Source organism: Scyliorhinus torazame, chromosome 8 (genome assembly GCF_047496885.1).
Source record: "Scyliorhinus torazame isolate Kashiwa2021f chromosome 8, sScyTor2.1, whole genome shotgun sequence".
In the NCBI taxonomy this organism is placed as follows: domain Eukaryota; kingdom Metazoa; phylum Chordata; class Chondrichthyes; order Carcharhiniformes; family Scyliorhinidae; genus Scyliorhinus; species Scyliorhinus torazame.
The window spans coordinates 73394036-73413496 of record NC_092714.1 but is presented as its reverse complement, the minus strand read 5'-3'; the positions used below and the strand labels follow the sequence as shown (position 1 = coordinate 73413496).

At 45.7% G+C, this 19461-nt stretch overlaps 1 protein-coding gene across 1 annotated transcript in view; it reads left to right on the top strand.

Moving 5' to 3' along the window:
• Positions 1 to 19461, top strand: part of atg3 (autophagy related 3) — a 56109-nt gene that overhangs the window by 18811 nt on the left and 17837 nt on the right. The window contains exons 3-6 of the mRNA XM_072513825.1: positions 6448 to 6497; positions 10962 to 11032; positions 11313 to 11420; positions 12442 to 12579. Coding sequence (XP_072369926.1) covers positions 6448 to 6497; positions 10962 to 11032; positions 11313 to 11420; positions 12442 to 12579 — 367 coding nt within the window. The remainder of the gene's footprint in view (positions 1 to 6447; positions 6498 to 10961; positions 11033 to 11312; positions 11421 to 12441; positions 12580 to 19461) is intronic.

The following is a 19461-nucleotide window of genomic DNA, read 5'->3' as shown; positions in this document are numbered from 1 at the left end:
TGGGCGTAATATGAAAAAAAAACCCAGGCATCGTTTCAGGGCTTTGGAGCAGTGGGGAAGGGGAAATTCCATAAGGGGGCGCATGCGTTCGGGGTCGGGGCCTATTATCCCATTGCGCACTACGTATCCCAGGATGGCCAGCCAGTTTGTGCTAAACACACACTTGTCCTCGTTGTATGTGAGGTTCAAGGCGTTTGCGGTCTGGAGGAATTTTTGGAGGTTGGCGTCGTGGTCCTGCTGATCGTGGCCGCAGATGGTTACGTTGTCGAGATACGGGAACGTGGCCTGTAACCCGTGTTGATCAACCATTCGGTCCATTTCCCGTTGGAAGACCGAGACCCCGTTTGTGACGCCAAATGGGACCCTTAGGAAGTGGTATAGTCGCCCATCTGCCTCGAAGGCTGTGTACTTGCGGTCACTTGGGCGGATGGGGAGCTGGTGGTAGGCGGACTTGAGGTCCACGGTGGAGAAGACCTTATATTGGGCAATCCGATTTACCATGTCGGATATGCGGGGGAGAGGGTACGCATCTAGCTGTGTGTACCTGTTGATGGTCTGGCTATAGTCTATGACCATCCTTTGCTTCTCCCCGGTCTTTACTACTACCACCTGTGCTCTCCAGGGACTATTGCTGGCCTGGATTATGCCTTCCTTCAGCAACCGCTGGACTTCGGACCGGATAAATGTCCGGTCCTGGGCGCTGTACCGTCTGCTCCTAGTGGCGACGGGTTTGCAATCCGGGGTGAGGTTTGCAAACCAGGATGGTGGTTCAACTTTGAGGGTTGCGAGGCCGCAGATAGTGAGTGGGGGTATAGGGCCGCCGAATTGAAACGTTAGGCTCTGCAGGTTGCACTGGAAATCTAATCCCAGTAATGTGGGCGCGCAGAGCTGGGGAAGGACGTAGAGCCTGTAGTTTTTAAACTCCCTTCCTTGCACCGTTAGGGTCACTATGCAGAACCCTTTTATCTCTACGGAGTGGGATCCTGCAGCTAGGGAAATCCTTTGCGTACTGGGACGGATGGTCAAAAAACAGCGTCTTACCGTGTCGGGGTGGGTGAAGCTTTCGGTGCTCCCGGAGTCGATCAGGCATGGTGTCTCGTGTCCGTTGATCAGCACCGTTGTTGTCGTCGTCTGGAGCGTCCGGGGCCGTGCTTGATCCAGCGTCACCGAGGCCAGATGTGGTCGTAGTGTCTCCGCGTCTTCTTCGGACCCCGTGGAGCCGTCGATGCTGGGGTCCTTTGTTGTCATCCAAGATGGCGGCATCCATGAATCGCACGCGGCCGGGGGTGGACAAAATGGCCGCCCCCACGGATCGCACGTGGTCGGGGGTGGACAAAATGGCCGCCCCCATGCATCGCACATGGCTGGGGGGTCACAAGATGGCGGCGCCCATCCTCCCCTCGTGGTGGCCGGGACCCAAAATGGCAGCGCCCGCGGGTCGCACATGGGGCGCTGGGGGGGGTTGCGGAGCGTTTGGGATGCGCTGGACTCTTTCTTCTCCGGGGACAGCGGCGACCCCCCGGGACCGGCACACAGCCGCGAAATGGCCCTTTTTTCCGCAGCTCTTGCAAGTCGCTGCGCGGGCCGGGCAGCGCTGCCGGGGGCGTTTCGTCTGCCCGCAGAAATAGCAGCGGGCCCCCCCGGGATGATCTGGCAGCTTAACCGCGCAAGCCTGTGAGGGAGGGGGGGGGGGTTTGTCGCGACGGGGGTCCACTGAGCCCAAGGGGCTGCCGCGCGGTCGGGGCCGTAGGCGCGGGCGTTTTGCGAGGCCACATCTAGGGAAGCTGCGATGGCCCGTGCCTCTGAGAGTCCTAGCGACTCTTTTTCTAAAAGTCTTTGGCGGCTTTGGGGAGAGTTCATACCTGCCACAAACGCATCGCGAATTAACATGTCCGTGTGTTCAGTCGCGTTTACCGGCGGGCAGCCGCAGCCCCGTCCCAAAATTAGCAGCGCGGCGTAGAACTCCTCTAGCGATTCTCCGGGACATTGCCGTCTCGTTGCGAGTTGGTAGCGTGCGTAGACCTGGTTCACTGGGCGAACGTAGACGCTCTTTAGTGCTGCGAGCGCCGTCGGGAAATCCTCTGCGTCTTCTATGAGAGGGTAAATTTCCGGGCTTACCCTCGAATGCAGGACCTGTAGTTTCTGGTCTTCTGTGATCCGGCCGGGGGCCGTTCGGAGGTAGCCTTCGAAACAAGTCTGCCAGTGTTTAAAAACTGCTGCCGCGTTCACTGCGTTGGGGCTGATCCGCAGGCATTCCGGGGCGATCCTGAGCTCCATAGTCCTTTAAGCACGCTTAATAAATTGTAGCGCACAATGACTTACGAGAGAGACGAATAGAGATGAAGTCGATGAGGCTTTATTAAGCGTGACTTGTTCCCCGCAGTTCAGCAACAGACTGGAGCTGCGGGGAGAAGCCCAGGTTCTTATACTCTGCCTTCAGGGCGGAGCTAGGGATCAACAGCCAACCAGGACCCGGGATCTGTCAGCCAATAGCATCACGACTTCACAGTCCCACATGACCCCTAATGCATACTACCACACTAAGGAAATTGCAAATGCACTAGTGATAATTTACCAAAATTCACTTGATTCTGGGGTGGTCCCGGCGGATTGGAAATTAGCAAACGTGACACCACTGTTTAAAAAAGGAGGTAGGTAGAAAGCGGGTAATTATAGACCAGTGAGCTTAACTTCGGTAGTAGGGAAGATGCTGGAATCTATCATCAAGGAAGAAATAGCGAGGCATCTGGATGGAAATTGTCCCATTGGGCAGACGCAGCATGGGTTCATAAAGGGCAGGTCGTGCCTAACTAATTTAGTGGAATTTTTTGAGAACATTAACAGTGCGGTAGATAACGGGGAGCCAATGGATGTGGTATATCTGGATTTCCAGAAAGCCTTTGACAAGGTGCCGCACAAAAGTTTACTGCATAAGATAAAGATGCATGCCATTAAGGGGAAAGTAGTAGCATGGATAGAGGATTGGTTAATTAATAGAAAGCAAAGAGTGGGGATTAATGGTTGTTTCTCTGGTTGGCAATCAGTAGCTGTGGTGTCCCTCAAGGATCAGTGTTGGGCCCACAATTGTTCACAATTTACATAGATGATTTGGAGTTGGGGACCAAGGGCAATGTGTCCAAGTTTGCAGACGACACTAAGATAAGTGGTAAAGCAAAAAGTGCAGAGGATACTGGAAGTCTGCAGAGGGATTTGGATAGGCTAAGTGAATGGGCTAGGGTCTGGCAGATGGAATACACAATGTTGACAAATGTGAGATTATCCATTTTGGTAGGAATAACAGCAAAAGGGATTATTATTTAAATAAAATATTAAAACATGCTGCTGTGCAGAGAGACCTGGGTGTGCTAGTGCATGAGTCGCAAAAAGTTGGTTTATAGGTGCAACAGGTGATTAAGAAGGCAAATGGAATTTTGTACTTCAGTGCTAGAGGGATGGAGTTTAAGACTAGGGAGGTTATGCTGCAATTGTATAAGGTGTTAGTGAGGCCACACCTGGAGTATTGTGTTCAGTTTTGGTCTCCTTACTTGAGAAAGGACGTACTGGCACTGGAGGATGTGCAGAGGAGATTCACTAGGTTAATCCCAGAGCTGAAGGGGTTGGATTACGAGGAGAAGTTGAGTAGACTGGGACTGTACTCGTTGGAATTTAGAAGGATGAGGGGGGATCTTATAGAAACGTATAAGATTATGAAGGGAATAGATAGGATAGATGTGGGCAGGTTGTTTCCACTGGCGGGTGAAAGCAGAACTAGGGGGCATAGCCTCAAAATAAGGGGAAGTAGATTTAGGACTGAGTTTAGGAGGAACTTCTTCACCCAAAGAGTTGTGAATCTATGGAATTCCTTGCCCAATGAAGCAGTAGAGGCTCCTTCATTAAATGTTTTTAAGATAAAGATAGATAGTTTTTTGAAGAATAAAGGGATTAAGGGTTGTGGTGTTCGGGCCGGAAAGTGGAGCTGAGTCCACAAAAGATCAGCCATGATCTCATTGAATGGTGGAGCAGGCTCGAGGGGCCAGAAGGCCTACTCCTGCTGCTAGTTCTTATTTTCTTATGTAAGAAAGCTAAGAGGAGATTTTTAAAAAAAAATTTAGAGTCCCCAATTCATTTTTTCCAATTAGGGGCAATCTGGCGTGACCAATCCACCTACCATGCACATCTTTGGATTGTGGGAACGAGACCCACGCAGACACGGGGAGAATGTGCAAACTCCACACAGACAGTGACCCAAGTCGGGATCGAACCTGGGACCTCGGCGCCGTGAGGCAGCAGTGCTAACCAATGTGCCATCGTGCTGCCCACTGCTAAGAGGAGATTTGATAGAGATGTTCAAAATAAGAGGGCTGGATAGGAAGAAACTGTTCCCACTGGTAAAAGGATCAAGAACGAGAGGGCAAAGATTTAAAATGATTTGCAAAAGAAGCAAATGTGATGTGAGAAAAAACTTCTCCTTGGGACGATTGGTTTGGGTCTGGAATGCACATTTGGAAGTGTGGTGGAGGCATGTTCAGTCGAGACATTCAAGAGGGCATTAGATGATTACTTGAATAGAAACGATATGCAGCGGTACGGGGAAAAGGCAGGGAGATGGTATTAAGTTATGGTGCTCATTTGGAGAGCCGGTGCAGGCACGATGGACCAAATGTGCTGTGACAATTCTGTTCTTGTGGGTGGGTTTTTTTCAACTGTACCTAATATTAACTCCAAATCTGAGCAATTTTGCACAATAGTTGATAAACCCATGGATTGAGAAAAAAAACCTTTTTGTATATATGTGATTGTGAAAATCCTCTTGAAAATTTGTTGTATTGAACTATTGCACATGTATAAAAATGCGTTAGAAAAACAAATGGTGCCAGAGAACTGGAGGATCACTAAAGTTATTCCTATACTTAGAAAGGGAGATAGAAAAAAGCCAGAAAACTACAGACCTGTTTTCTTAATGTTGGTGGTTGGAAAGATAATGGAATTTTTACTCCGAGATGTAGTAGAGAAACCTTGAAGCCCAGAACTTGCCATTTCTGAAGTTGTACCGCAGAGGTATCCATGAAGATGTGTTGGGGAACCCCTTCAAAGTCACCATGGAAGTACTGCCTGGCAATTGCCTGGGAAATGTCAACTTCTATTGTACAATTACCCTGCACCTGGAACCGCCTGATTCTCCGATTGAAATCGGAGAGTTTGGACATTTCAAACTCTCTTAGCAGAACAGGAAAGGGATTAAAACCACTTCTTACTCCTGGGTAACAATAGTACTGACCCCCACCCCCACATAAGCACGAGGGAGCATTGGTGGGCACTCTACTCTGAGAGTTGCTTGGCTTCCGCAGGTGAATGGTTTGGATTGAGGGCTGTCTGGTGGGTGTCTGGAGAGGTAGGGTCCCAGCTTGTGGCAGCAGACTCTTCGTAGGTTGTGCGGCTGCGGAGGCAGCCTCATGCACAAATCCAAGTCTCCCGCCATCTGCTCCTACGATCTTGCCTGTACCAACCCTACACCCTCACTGCTAAGGTGTTTCCAACACACACCCTCACTGTTCCTATCTCTTTACCCAAAAGTGATCAGAATGTGGAGCTCACCACACAAGGAGTAGCTCAGGCGAATAGCATAGGTGTATTTAAAGGGAACCTATGTAAGTATGTGAGGAAGAAAAGAACAGAAGGATATTCTGATGGGGTTAGATGAAACACTGGCATAGATCATTTGGGTCAATGGGTTGTTTATATGCCAGAGACTTGATGTGACATCTTTCAATTGATGCAGAATATATTCATGTGTAGCCTTAGGCAGGATACTGTCATAGTGCTATGATGAAGTATAGGGATTATTCCATTTTGAATGGAAATCTATATATTTATTTTGAAAATGTTGTTGGTGTTTTATGCTGAAGCTGGCTTTGGTGAAACTCATTTCTTTAGTCAGATGAAGTAAAGGATTGCGAGATTGTCTTTCTTTCTTACAAATCTCAATCCATTCTGGAAATGAACACAGAATAAGTTTGTAGCTTATCTTGGTTGTTAGAGCCACATGAAAAAAAAACTTATTTTCTAATTGAATAAAATGATTAGAACACGTTGGATATTTGCATTGAACCTTGAATGCTTTGTGGAATAATTAATGCTTTTTATCTACTGAACAATTAATTCTGATTAATTCTAATAGGCTATTGAATGTACCTTGTTCTAAAAGTGGAATACGTTTGCAACAATTTTCCTATTTACTATGCTAAATTCAAAACTCTTGAACCAATGGTGAGAGTGTTTTAAACAATTTTAAGTTACTATTTTCAATTGGACATGTTGCTACATACTTATCCACACAACGCTTAACAGTATGAGAAATAGAGGCATTCTCAGAATGTGATCATACAAACATGATTATTCCATTAACTATGCTTAATTTTTCATTAAAATATTTTTTTATTTTTGCAGTTTGTGGTAGCTGGAGATCACCTGGTCCATCACTGTCCCACTTGGCAATGGTAATGGAATAAGGGATTGTGAGAAGTGTGATTAATAAATGAAAACCGAAATCTAGATCTAGTATCAATGCAACTTGTTTCAGCCAAAGTACTTTTACATAGTATTATCTACAGCACCGAAATATGCTGTCCGACCTAACAGGTCCATGCACGTGTTAGTGGTCCATACAAACCTCTTTCCACCCTTCATCTAACTCCATAAACGTATCCTATTCTCACTTGTGCCGAGCTAACTTTCCTTCAAATGCACATCGTCGCCTCAATAATTACTTGTGGTAGGGTATTCCAGACTCTTAACTACTCTTGGGTAAACCAGTTTCTCCTGAATTCACATTTGGATTTATTCATGGTTGTCTTGTATTTATGGGTCCTAGTTTATCATAGAATTTACAGTGCAGAAGGAGGCCATTCGGCCCATCGAGTCTGCACCGGCTCTTGGAAAGAGCACCCTTCCCAAGGTCGACACCTCCACTCTATCCCCATAACCCAGTAACCCCACCCAACACTAAGGGCAATTTTGGACACTAAGGGCAATTTATCATGGCCAATCCACCTAACCTGATCATCTTTGGACTGTGGGAGGAAACCGGAGCACCCGGAGGAAACCCACGCACACACGGGGAGGATGTGCAGACTCCGCACAGACAGTGACCCAAGCCGGAATCAAACCTGGGACCCTGGAGCTGTGAAGCAATTGTGCTATCCACAATGCTACCGTGCTGCCCCTTCTGGTTTCCCTGCAAGTAGAAACATCCCCCAGCAAACCTTTTGCTAATTTTTAAGTCATTTGGCATCCCTCAGTCTTCTCTTTTCCAGAGAAAAGAACCCAGCCTATTTAAAATTCCTCTGTGTACCTTCTCAGCTTTGATGCTTTTCTAGTGTATCTTCTTCACCTGAGTCTAATATGTCAACATCTTATTTTATAATATGGAAACCAGGACTATTTTCAGTCCGCTAAGTGTGGTCTAACTGTGATTCTCTACAAGTTTAACATAGATTTGCTTTTTTACATATAGCTTTATTACCATATTTCACTGCTTGTAATGATTGTGCATCTCTACCCCAGGTCTCTGTTTCTCTATCTAATTTAGACACTAATTTTGCCACGGGGTATGTGCTCTCCTTACACCATGATTCACCTCCTCACACTTATCTATACCAAAATAATTTTTTCAACTACCTGTCAATTCTGCAAGTTAATTGATTTTCCTGTATTTGGTTGAGTCTTCCTCTGTATTAACTGTAATTTCCAACTTAATGATGTCTGCAGATTTTGAAATTGTACTTCCAATTCTTGAATCCAAATTATTTCTGTAAATGCCGAACAACAGTGGTCCAAGTTCTGATTCTTGTGGAACACATTATCCACCTTTTGCCAGACTTTAACCCATACTCTCTGTTTTTTGTTTTGTAACCAGCTAGCTACTAATTCTGCTACTTGTTCCCTGACTCCACATGTTCTGACCTCCATCATGAATCTTCGATGTGGTATCTTATTGAAGGCCTTTTGAAAATCCAATTATACCATTGCCTATTATCCTTATCTAATCTTCCTGTTACTTCTTTAAAGTACTCAATAAAATTGGTCAAGCATCACCTTCCATTTTGGAAACCACGCTGACTACTCTTGTAAATGATATTTTCAGTTTCTAGAGGCGGAATTTTACTTTCTTCTAAGTGGCATGCAGCTCAACGCCTGCACAACCTGCTTTTCTTGCCATATTGTGCAGCACTTGGAAGAAAATAAATGTGGAATCATGGCCCATGCTATGCTGGCAGGACAGGTCCAGAAAAAGCCAAAGGGCGCACCAATCTCAGATTTAAAAAATAAAAAGAGGAACCACCCCCCGTGCACATGGAGAGCCCACAGGCACACGGACAAATCATGCCACCCCCTCCCCCACTCCACTGCGAACCCCACGAACAAAGGGAGCAACCCCATGGATCGCCTCATAGGGGGCCCCCCTGCTCTGCTGGGGGACACTGCTAGGGTACACCCCCAGCAGGTTATCTTCGTGTGGTTCCCATTTTGAAAACCTTGCTCACATGATCGTAATGTGGGGGAATGAAAATCCTGGGAAGTCCCATAGTAATATGTTAATCTATTTAACTGAGGTTGGAACCTCGTTACTTCAATGGTGTGGAGGTGGGGGGGGGACAATCGCGCAATGACATCCTGCCGGTAAGACTCTAGTTTTTTGACTCGCAGGAGTTTGCGGGTGCAAAATCCTGGCCTAGATGTTTTTCTATTACATCTTTATGTAAAGATTCCATCGCCCTTCCTACCACTGGCTTTTAAAAAAGATTTAGAGTGTCCAATTCATTTTTTCCAATTAAGGAGCAATTTAGTATCGCCAATCCACCTACCTTGCACATCTTTGGGTTGTGGGGGCGAAACCCACACTAACACGGTTTGCACAGTGACCCAGAGCCGAGATCGAACCTGGGACCTCGGTGCCGTGAGGCAGCAGTGCTACCCACTGCGCCATCGTGCTGCCCTTCCTACCACTGACTTAATTAGTCTATTGTTCCCTGGACCTGGATCTATTTTCCTTTTTTTTTAAATCACAAGAGCTGCCCACCAATCCTCAGGCACTATTCCCTTTATCCATTTATAATGAATGTTTGTGCATGTACCCACACCTGCTAGCACCTCTGCTCCCTTTCCTCACTTGTTTTTCATTTTTATAAATGCAAGTCCTCTGCACCAGGGCTTTTACCCTCCCTAAGTTTGACTTGTTTATCAATTATCGTCCCTGAGACTCCACTCCCACTTTATATTTTAAAAATCTATCTTTCAAAATTTCTTTTAATGTTAACTATCCCAAGTTAGTTTCCCTGGCAAAGCACTTATTTAGTATTGCTGCCATTTTGCTAACCTTTTTGTATCCTCTTTTGTCAGCCTGTCATTTGTTGTCTATGTACAATTTACATTAATAGTAATAGATGAAGGGACCAACTGGTATGCCCTATGTTTTTCCCGCAGCTTACTATTGCATCTACATTTGTATACATACCAGTTGGTCCCTTCATCTATTACTATTAATGTAAATTGTACATAGACAACAAATGACTGGCTGACAAAAGAGGATACAAAAAGGTTAGGAAAGAAATCAAAAAAACAACTGGAAGGCAAAGAAACACTACAAAATTAAAACTAACAAGGAATATGAAAGGTAATATTCTATAATCACAAACAAAAAAATTCAGGACAGGGGTAGAACCAGTAAGGGATACACATGATAAAACTCACAGGGAACCACAGCAAAATGGCAGCAATACTAAATAAGTGCTTTGCCAGGGAAACTAACTTGGGATAGTTAACATTAAAAGAAATCCCTCCCCGCGGCATGTTTCACAGAGGCAGCCTGCCATTGGTCCTCCGCTATTTCTTGGTTGCATTTTTCTCTTCCTTCCCACCCCACCCGTGGGGGAGTGGGTTGCCATCAGCGAGACTGTGGAACGGACATAAAATTCTGGACAGAGAGTCTGCAAACCGACATAGTCAGGTGAAATGAGTGGGGCCTCCTTCTCCTTTCCTCCCCGATGTCATTGGTCACCCTCCCTTTCCAAGTTCCTTTCCTCTTGCTTGCCTTTATTTTTCCACCAGGAAAATCTATCTCCTATATATTCTGTGTGCCCGCCCCACCTCCCAATTTGGACTGCCTCCAACTCTATAATTCCGTTGTTAGTATTCCGGCTGTCCATCCAACAACCTACATCCTTGTCCTCACAGGCAGCAAATACATTGAATGTGTTGGAAGGACCAATGTCTGCAGGATCTCTTTATCTATCTCCTCTTGCCTTCCCTTAATCTGCCTAGTCGCACTCTCCCCTTCCTGCATGTGAGCTTTTCTTTGAAGTGGTGGTTGCACTCTTAGAGGAAACTATCCAAAAGTTCCTCTGCCTCCCTATTTGTCAGAATGCCTCCCAACTCCCACTGAGCCATTGTTTAGGTATAATTGCTGTACTCTGAGGATTGCTTAAATCTTTGGCTCAAAAATCCATTAAACCACAATCTTATCTTTAAGTTAGGATGGACCAACTAGGTGTCTCTTTATCCTGCCGGAATATTTAGGATGGGGAGGTTCCTTGATTTTAAAACATCTGGTGGGTGCATCGAGGGAATTGGCGATTACGTATCACTCTAGTTACAATGGCGAGCCCAGGTTTACCTCTGCAATTTATTTTGTTCAGGTAATCAACAATAAGGTCACCAGCCACACTCAAGTAATTTGAGGGCCAGACCAAGCCCCAACCTTGATTCTCTGGGCCCCGCTTCTGCCAACCAGAAAGCCATTTTTGTTTGAAGTACAGCAGGAAAATGTAGTTAGAATTTTCAAAATAATGAGGCCCTAAGGCAATACTAATGCAAACTGGTGTTTTAATTGTTAAATATAAGATGATAAAGATAATCAATTTATAATGAATTGATTGTAATCTGTTTACTACTGTCTGCTTCAGGGGTACAGGGGAGGATGTCAAAGTCAAACCATACTTACCTAAGGAAAAGCAATTTCTGGTGACGAGAAATGGTACGAGCTTATTCATCCTGAATCAATACTTTATGACCTGATGTCTCCTTGCTATTTAAAATAATGCTAAGAGTCAGATTGTTTCACTGTTCACGTGTTCACTGATCAGATATTCTTATCGCTTTTCTTTTTTACATGCCCTACTTATTTAATGAATGGCATAATTTTTGTTAAGTTTTAAGAAGTAGAGTGAACTAATAATGCTGTTTGTACTGTTTCACCAAGAGTCTTTCTCCTCTCCTCTCCACCCCCCCCCCCCCCCCCCCCCCCCCAAATACAGTTCCTTGCTATAAGCGCTGCAAACAGATGGAGTACTCTGATGAATTTGAAGCAGTCATTGAAGAGGATGATGGTGATGGTGGATGGGTGGATACTTATCACAATTCAGGTATCATGATAGTAGATGAAAAAGAGATGGTTTATATATTGAACATGTTAATTAATTGTCCAGTTTTAAAAATGTCAAGAACATAAACGGTTTTAAATGCTAAACTATAGACTAGAGTCAACCAAAGTAAAATTTAGTCTTGTTTTTATTGCTGGGCATATTTATTTATAAAGTAATGAGAATTGTGCAAAATGTTATACTTTGGTTAGCACTGCTGTCTCACCGTGCCAGGTTCCCGGGTTTGATTCCGGCCTTGGGTAACTATCTGTGTGAAGTTTGCACTTTCTCCTTGTGACTGCATGGCTTTCCTCCCACAGGCCAAAGACTGCAGGTTAGATGGATTGGCCATGGCAAATTTCCCCTTAGTGTCCAAAGATGTGCAGATTAGGTGGGGTTATGGGCATAGGGTGGGGAGTGGGCCTATGTAGTGTGCTCTTTTGGAGGTTTGGTGCTGACTCAATGGGCTAAATGGCTTCCTTCTGCACTGTAGGGATTCTATACTTGATTTTGCCAAAAATTAGCTATAAAATTCTAAAAGGTTTGATGAGCTGCAGCTTTTTGAGGAATTACTTTATAGTCACTGTCTTTCCTTGCATTTCAACTGTGAACTATAAATATGCCTTAGAATATAAAGATATTTGTACCTTTATTTACTCTATATTTGGGTTTCCATTGCTGCTAATATTTACAGTACTGCAAATATATACCAGGATTTCAATTGATTAGCTTGAGTATGAGGATTTGCTGTGCTTTTAAGATGAATAGTGAAATACTAAAATGGCTCAGTAAGGATAATTAGGAGATCTAACTGAAAAAAATCAAATGGCATCATAACCTGATTTGTGAAACCCAGATGAGATCACTGTCATCGCAATTGGCTGTCTTTTTTTAAATATATAAGCCTGTCCTAATGTGCAGTTATCTGTTGAATGTTTCAAGGATTTCTTTGCTCACATGAATTGCAAACCTTGCCGGACAGGGCACCATCAGTTTCAATGTTGACGTTTCCTCTCATTGGCAGGTGTGGCTGGATTGTCAGAATCTGTTGCAGAGATTACTTTAGAAAGCAAAGACAACGCAAAATGTATAGGCAGCACCACAGCATGTATGAATGATAATGAGGAAGACGATGATGAAGGAGAAGCAGCTGATATGGAAGGTGAGAGCACAACTGCACTCTTGGTAGCAGTCTGTTTGTAATACTCTATTCTTTCAGGGTTCCTTGACTCTTGTTGGTTTCCTTAGTATCAATCTGTCAATCTCTGAATGTGCCCATCTACTGAGCATCCATGGCTCTCTGGGTAGAGAGGTCCAAAGATTCACAATCCTTTAAATGAAGGAATTTGTCTTCATTTCAGTCCTAATTCTGAGTCTGTGACCCTGTATTCTTGACTCACTATCCATTGAACTTGCTGCCATAGGTAGTGGTTGAAGCATATTGCATAGACGCATTAAAGGGGAAAATAGACGAGCACATGAGAGGGAATGGAATAAATGGTTGTGATAGATTTAGCTGAGAAAAAATGGAGGAAGCTTGAGTTGAGTTTAAATATCAGCATGAACTCATTGGGCCAAAGAGCCTATTTCTGTGCCTATATCCAATGTAATCATAGAACTCCTGCAGTGCAGAAGGAGGCCATTCAGCCCATCGAGTCTGCACCGACCCTTCGAATGAGCATTTTACCCATGTCCATCCCATAACCTAATCTGCACGTCCCTGGACAGTAAAGGGCAATTTATCATGGCCATTCCACATATCCCATACATCTTTGGTCTGTGGGAGGAAACCAGAGCACCCGGAGGAAACTCACACAGACATTGGGAGAATGTACAAACTCAGTCAGCCAAGGCTGAATTGAACCTGGGTCCCTGGTGCTATGAGGCAGCAGTGCTAACCACTGTGCCACCATGCAGTCCCGATGTAATAATTCTATGTAGCATGGTGACCAAATCATATTCAATGTTCTAGCCTGATCTCATCAATACAGTTGCAGTAAGACTTATTTACTATTTACTATTCTACTCCAATATCTTTTCGGAAAGTCTAACATACCATTTGCTTTCCTAATTGCTTGACAGGACTCTCAAATTGTGAATGGGTTGGATAGGTTAAATGTGGAGAGAATGTTTCCACTTATAGAGAGACTTAACTCCATTAACCCACTTTGCCTCTGTGTCTTTTTATACCCATGCTCTCAAAAACCGATAGATCTCCAGATCTAATATTATTAATTGTGGTAGCAACTACTACTTTTTACGATAGTTTGTTACGATCCCAGTTAATTTTATAATTGGACAGGAAGATCCCAGAATGGAACCCTGACCGTAACTTTTACATTTTTTATATAAAAAGTGTAAAGTCACCATAGGCTCAGATTACCATAGGCTGCTTTACCTTTTTTGAGGGGGAGGGCAAGATCTGACTGGTGGTGATTTAACCTGAGGATCACCACACCTCCGGCGAGGGGCAAGATTGAGAAGACGACCTTCATGAATAACCTTAGCCGACACAGGAATTGAACCCGTGATGCTGGCCTTACTCTGCATCACGAACCAGCTGTCTAGCCAAGTGAGATAAACCGGCCTTCGAGTGGAACCACAATCACAGGACCCCTAATTACTTTCAACAAGAAAATAAATAATTAAACATGGAAAAATTGGATTATAATACAATGCTCCCTTACTCCCCCCTTATCTTAACAAATACACACAGATTTAAAGACTATCATAGATTACAAAGTACATCTTAAGCTACAATGGTTTCATTGTAACACAACACAGCACAATAAGTCCCTTTTAAGCACACAAGATCACTGTGGCCAAATGCACTCTCCACTCTGAAGCCCAGGTGTATGTGGATGTCTCCTCAGAAGATGATTGTCACGTGAGAGGTTCCAAACTGCACTCCAAAAAGTACATTTAAGATCTTCTCTCATAAGTATGCTTTCCCGTAGTGGTTTGCATTCCAAAATCCAGACCAAGTTTTCAGAATGACATTTTTAAACAAGGTTCAGCTCCATTTTCAACAGTGAATCCAGGATTTCACAGCAACCCCTTTAGGATTTCTTTGTCTTGGCTGATGTGCTAACTGCTCACAAACGCGTTAACTCTTGATTCTCCAACTGTATTAAAAATGGCATCCGACTTTTGATTTACCTTTTGAAGGCTGTTGTCCCACTTTAAATCTGGCTACTGCAATTGTCTCTTTAACTCCAAACATTTTGTTTACTCTTCCTAGGGTCTTCCTGGAATTGTTCTGAACAATACCTTGGTCTCTGTTCACTTAACTCCAGAATTCTTGGACGTTTCTCTATTTTTCTTAACTAGCTGGACTTTCGATTTCCGGTATCTGTTTCCCTGACCATTACTCCATCGTGTGGCTTTTCTTCTCGTAAATGAGATAAATTTCCCTCTTTAGCCTTCTAAAACCGACTGTCTTAGTAGAGCTGTGAGCGCTATCTTCTCTCTCACTACCTATCTCCAACTGCAAACAAATTAACTAAACTTAAAAGCTTTGCTACCTTTCAAGCTACCACTGTTGGTTTATTCATTCTTCACACTATAGCCCTCTCTAAGCACAATAGTTGGAACTTAACCAACCCCCCACAAAAAACCTTTGCCCAGCATAAATCTATGTTTATTACCCTTCCAGGCACATAAACATTAAATTAAACCCATTTAAAACTAATGTTTACCAATACTAACATAAATCCCTTAAAAATATCTTTGTTTTCTTAACAAGTCTACACTCCTACCACCCTTTGTATGGCAAGGTATTTTCTGTCTGCTTTTTTGGTTATGATTTTAACTGATTTTTAAGGTTATGGCCCTTTGTCCTAGATTTCCTCCAGTGGAAAATGTTTCCCTCTGTTAAAAGTATAAATTCCTTTCACGATCCTAAAAATTTCAATCAAATCAGTTCTTAACCGACTATTTCAGGGAATACTAAACTTAGTTTATATACCCTCTCTTCATAATCTAACCCTTAGAACCTTGCTATCTTTCTGCTGAATCTGCACTCCTTCCAAGGCCTGTATATACTTCCTATGGTTAGATGCCCAGAACTGTACATAGTATTTCAGATATGATCTAACTTTGTATGACCACACTAAAACCTCCTGCCCTTTATATTCTAGCCTTACAGCTATAAAGGTTGACATTCCATTAGCCTTTCTGATTTATTTTCTGTACTATCTACACTTTGGTGATCTTTCTACATTTCTTTGGTCCTCCAGTGTTACTAGTTTTTCACATTTTAATAATGTTCAGATTATTTTTTGGGGTCCAAATGGATAAGCTCATAGTTATCTTTGTCGAAATTCATCAGCACGCTTTTGTCCACTTAATCTATCAGTCTCTTTTGTAATTTTCTGCTCCCATCAAACAGGTAATAGCTATTGGTGGACATGAGCTGATATTCTGACAGCTACAGCTGGGATGTCAAACAAGATTAACATTTTAATAGGTTTTTATTCTCTTCCTGTTCCTCTTCACCTTTAAGATACTGCTTAAGGGGCTGGGAGAGGAGAGGGACCAATGCCCGTTGTGGCGGCTGGATGTGGGACTGCTGGCGGACGAGGTGGTGTGTGGGAGGTGAGGGTGTGTATCGAAAGGTACTTGGAGGCCAACGACAACGGGGAGGTGCAGGTGGGGGTGGTATGGGAGGCGTTGAAGGCGGTGATCAGGGGAGAGCTAATTTCCATTAGGGCTCATAGGGAGAAGACAGAGAGTATGGAAAGGGAGAGGTGAGTGGGGAGATTTTGAGAGTGGACAGGAGATACGCAGAGGCCCCAGAGGAAAGATTACTTGGGGAAAGACGACGGCTCCAGACGGAGTTTGACCTGTTGACCACAGGGAAGGCGGAGGCACAGTGGAGGAAAGCACAGGGGCGACCTATGAGTATGGGAAAAGGCTAGTCGGATGCTGGCACACCAGCTCCGTAAGAGGATGGCAGCGAGGAAAATAGGGGGAGTCAAAGATGGAAGGGGAGCCACGTTTCGGAGTGCGACGAAAATAAACAAGGTATTCAAGGCCTTTTATGAAGAGCTGTACAGATCCCAGCCCCCAGCGGGGGAAGAGGGGATGAGACGATTCCTAGATCAGCTGAGATTCCCGAGGGTGGAGGAGCAAGAGGTGGCTGGTTTGGGGGCACCAATTGGGTTGGAGGAGCTCGACAAGGGTTTGGGGAACATGCAGGCGGGGAAGGCCCCGGGACCGGACGGATTCCCGGTAGAGTTCTATAGGAAGTACGCAGACCTGTTGGCCCCGCTACTGGTGAGGACCTTTAATGAGGCAAGAGAGGAGGGGACCCTGCCCCCGACAATGTCGGAAGCGACAATTTCTTTGATCCTAAAGCAGGACAAGGACCCACTGCAATGTGGATCGTACCGGCCGATCTCGCTCCTCAATGTGGATGCAAAGTTGCTGGCAAAAGTGCTGGCCACGAGGATCGAGGACTGTGTCCCGGGGGTAATCCACGAGGACCAGACGGGATTTGTAAAGGGCAGGCAACTAAACACCAATGTGCGGTGGCTCTTAAACGTGATAATGATGCCATAGGAGGAGGGAGAGGCGGAGATAGTGGCAGCTATGGACGCGGAGAAGGCCTTTGACCGAGTAGAGTGGGAGTACCTCTGGGAGGTGCTGCGCAGGTTTGGGTTCGGGGTAGGGTTTATCAATTGGGTTAAGCTCCTTCACAGAGCCCCAATGGCAAGTGTAGTGACAAACCGGCGGAGGTCGAAGTACTTTCGACTGTACCGAGGGACGAGGCAGGGGTGCCCCCTGTCCCCCTGTTGTTCGCATTGGCGATCGAACCATTGGCCATGTCATTGAGGGAGTCTAATAAATGGAAGGGGGTGGTCCGAGGGGAGAAGAGCATCGGGTGTCGCTATATGCGGATGACCTGTTGCTGTACGTGGCGGATCCAATGGAGGGGATGGTGGAGGTCATGCAGATTCTAAGGGAGTTGTGGGAGTTTCGGGCTATAAGCTCAATGTAGGGAAGAGTGAGCTCTTTGTATTACAGGCGGGGGGACCAAGAAAGAGGGATAGAGGACCTACCGCTGAGGAGGGCGGAGGGAGCTTTTGGTATCTGGGGATCCAGATAGCCAGGAGTTGGGGGAACCTACATAAACTGATCTGACGAGGTTGGTGGAGCAAATGGAGGAGGATTTCAAAAGTTCGGACATGTTACCGCTCTCGCTGGCGGTAGAGTGCAGTCGGTCAAAATGGTGGTCCTTCCGAGGTTTCTGTTTGTGTTTCAGTGCCTTCCCATCGTGATCACTAAGGCCTTTTTTAAGAGAGTAGGCAGGAGTATTATGGGGTTTGTGTGGGCGACTAAGACCCCCGAGAGTAAGGGGAGGGTTCCTGGAACGCAGTAGGGACCGAAGAGGGTTGGCGCTGCCAAACCTGGGGAGCTACTACTGGGCAGCAAATGTGGCGATGATCCGCAAGTGGGTTATGGAGGGAGAGGGGGCGGCATGGAAGAGGATGGAGATGGCGTCCTGTAAAGGAACGAGCCTGGGGGCGTTGGTGACGGCACTGCTGCCGCTCTCGCCGACAAAGTATACCACGAGCCCGGTGGTGGAGGCAACGCTAAGGATCTGGGGCCAGTGGAGACGGCACCGGGGTGCAATGGGAGCATCGGTGTGGTCCCCGATCAGGGGTAACCACCGGTTTGTCCCGGGGAAGATGGACGGGGGATTCCAGAGCTGGCATCGGGCGGGAATTGGAAGAATGGGGGACCTGTTCATCGACGGGACGTTTGCGAGCCTAGGGGCACTGGAGGAGAAGTTCGAGTTACCCCCGGGAAATGCCTTTAGATATATGCAGGTGAGGGCTTTTGTGAGGCGACAGGTGAGGGAATTCCCGTTGCTCCCGGCACAAGAAGTTCAAGATAGGGTGATCTCGGGTGTATGGGTCGGGGAGGGCAAGGTGTCGGAAATACACCAGGAGTAGAAAGAAGAGGGGGAAGCGCTGGTAGAAGAGTTGAAGGGTAAATGGGAGGAGGAGCTGGGGAGGAGATCGAGGAAGATCTGTGGGCTGATGCCCTAGGTAGGGTTAATTCCTCCTCCTCGTGTGCCAGGCTCAGCCTGATACAATTTGGTCCACCGAGCGCATTTGACGGGGGCGAGGTTGAGTAGGTTCTTTGGGGTAGAGGACAGATGTGGAAGGTGCTCAGGGAGCCCGGCGAACCATGTCCATATGTTTTGGTCATGCCCGGCACTGGAGGGGTTTTGGAGAGGAGTGGCGGGAGCAATATCTCAGGTGGTGAAAGTCCGGGTCAAGCCAAGCTGGGGGCTAGCAATATTTGGAGTAGTGGACGAACCGGGAGTGCAGGAGGCGAAAGAGGCCGGCATTCTGGCCTTTGCGTCCCTAGTAGCCCGGCGACGGATCTTGCTAATGTGGAAGGAGGCGAAGCCCCCCAGCCTGGAGGCCTGGATAAATGATATGGCTGGGTTCATAACGTTGGAGAGGATTAAGTTCGCCTTGAGAGGGGCTGCGCAAGGGTTTTACAGGCGGTGGCAACCGTTCCTAGACTATCTCGCGGAGCGTTAGAGGAAGGTCGGTCAGCAGCAGCAGCAACCTTGGAGGGGGGGGGGGTGGGGGGGGACTGCCTGGGGGGGTGGATGAGCAAGAGATAACATGAAGGGTTGGGGAAACAGGCACGTACGGGTGAGGGCTAGTGTACCAAGCTGTGTAAATATATCATTTTGCCATGTATATATCTTGCTCTGCGCGATTTCTCGTTTATTTTTGTTACAGGGGCGAGGGGGGTGGGGGTTATTGTTTGTAAGGGAGAAAAATTGTGTTAAAAAACTTTAATAAATATATATATTTTTTTTAAAAGATACTGCTTAAAATCTTTCTCTTTGGCCAAAGGTTTGGTCACCTGTCCTAATGAATCCTTGTTTGGCTTGGTCTGATTACACTCCTCTGAAGCACCTTGGGACATTTTATAATGTTAAAGGTTTGATCGAACTGGAAGTTAAAGTCAGAATGGTGAATTGATGTAAACAAAAAAAGGAATGATCTCAATGGTA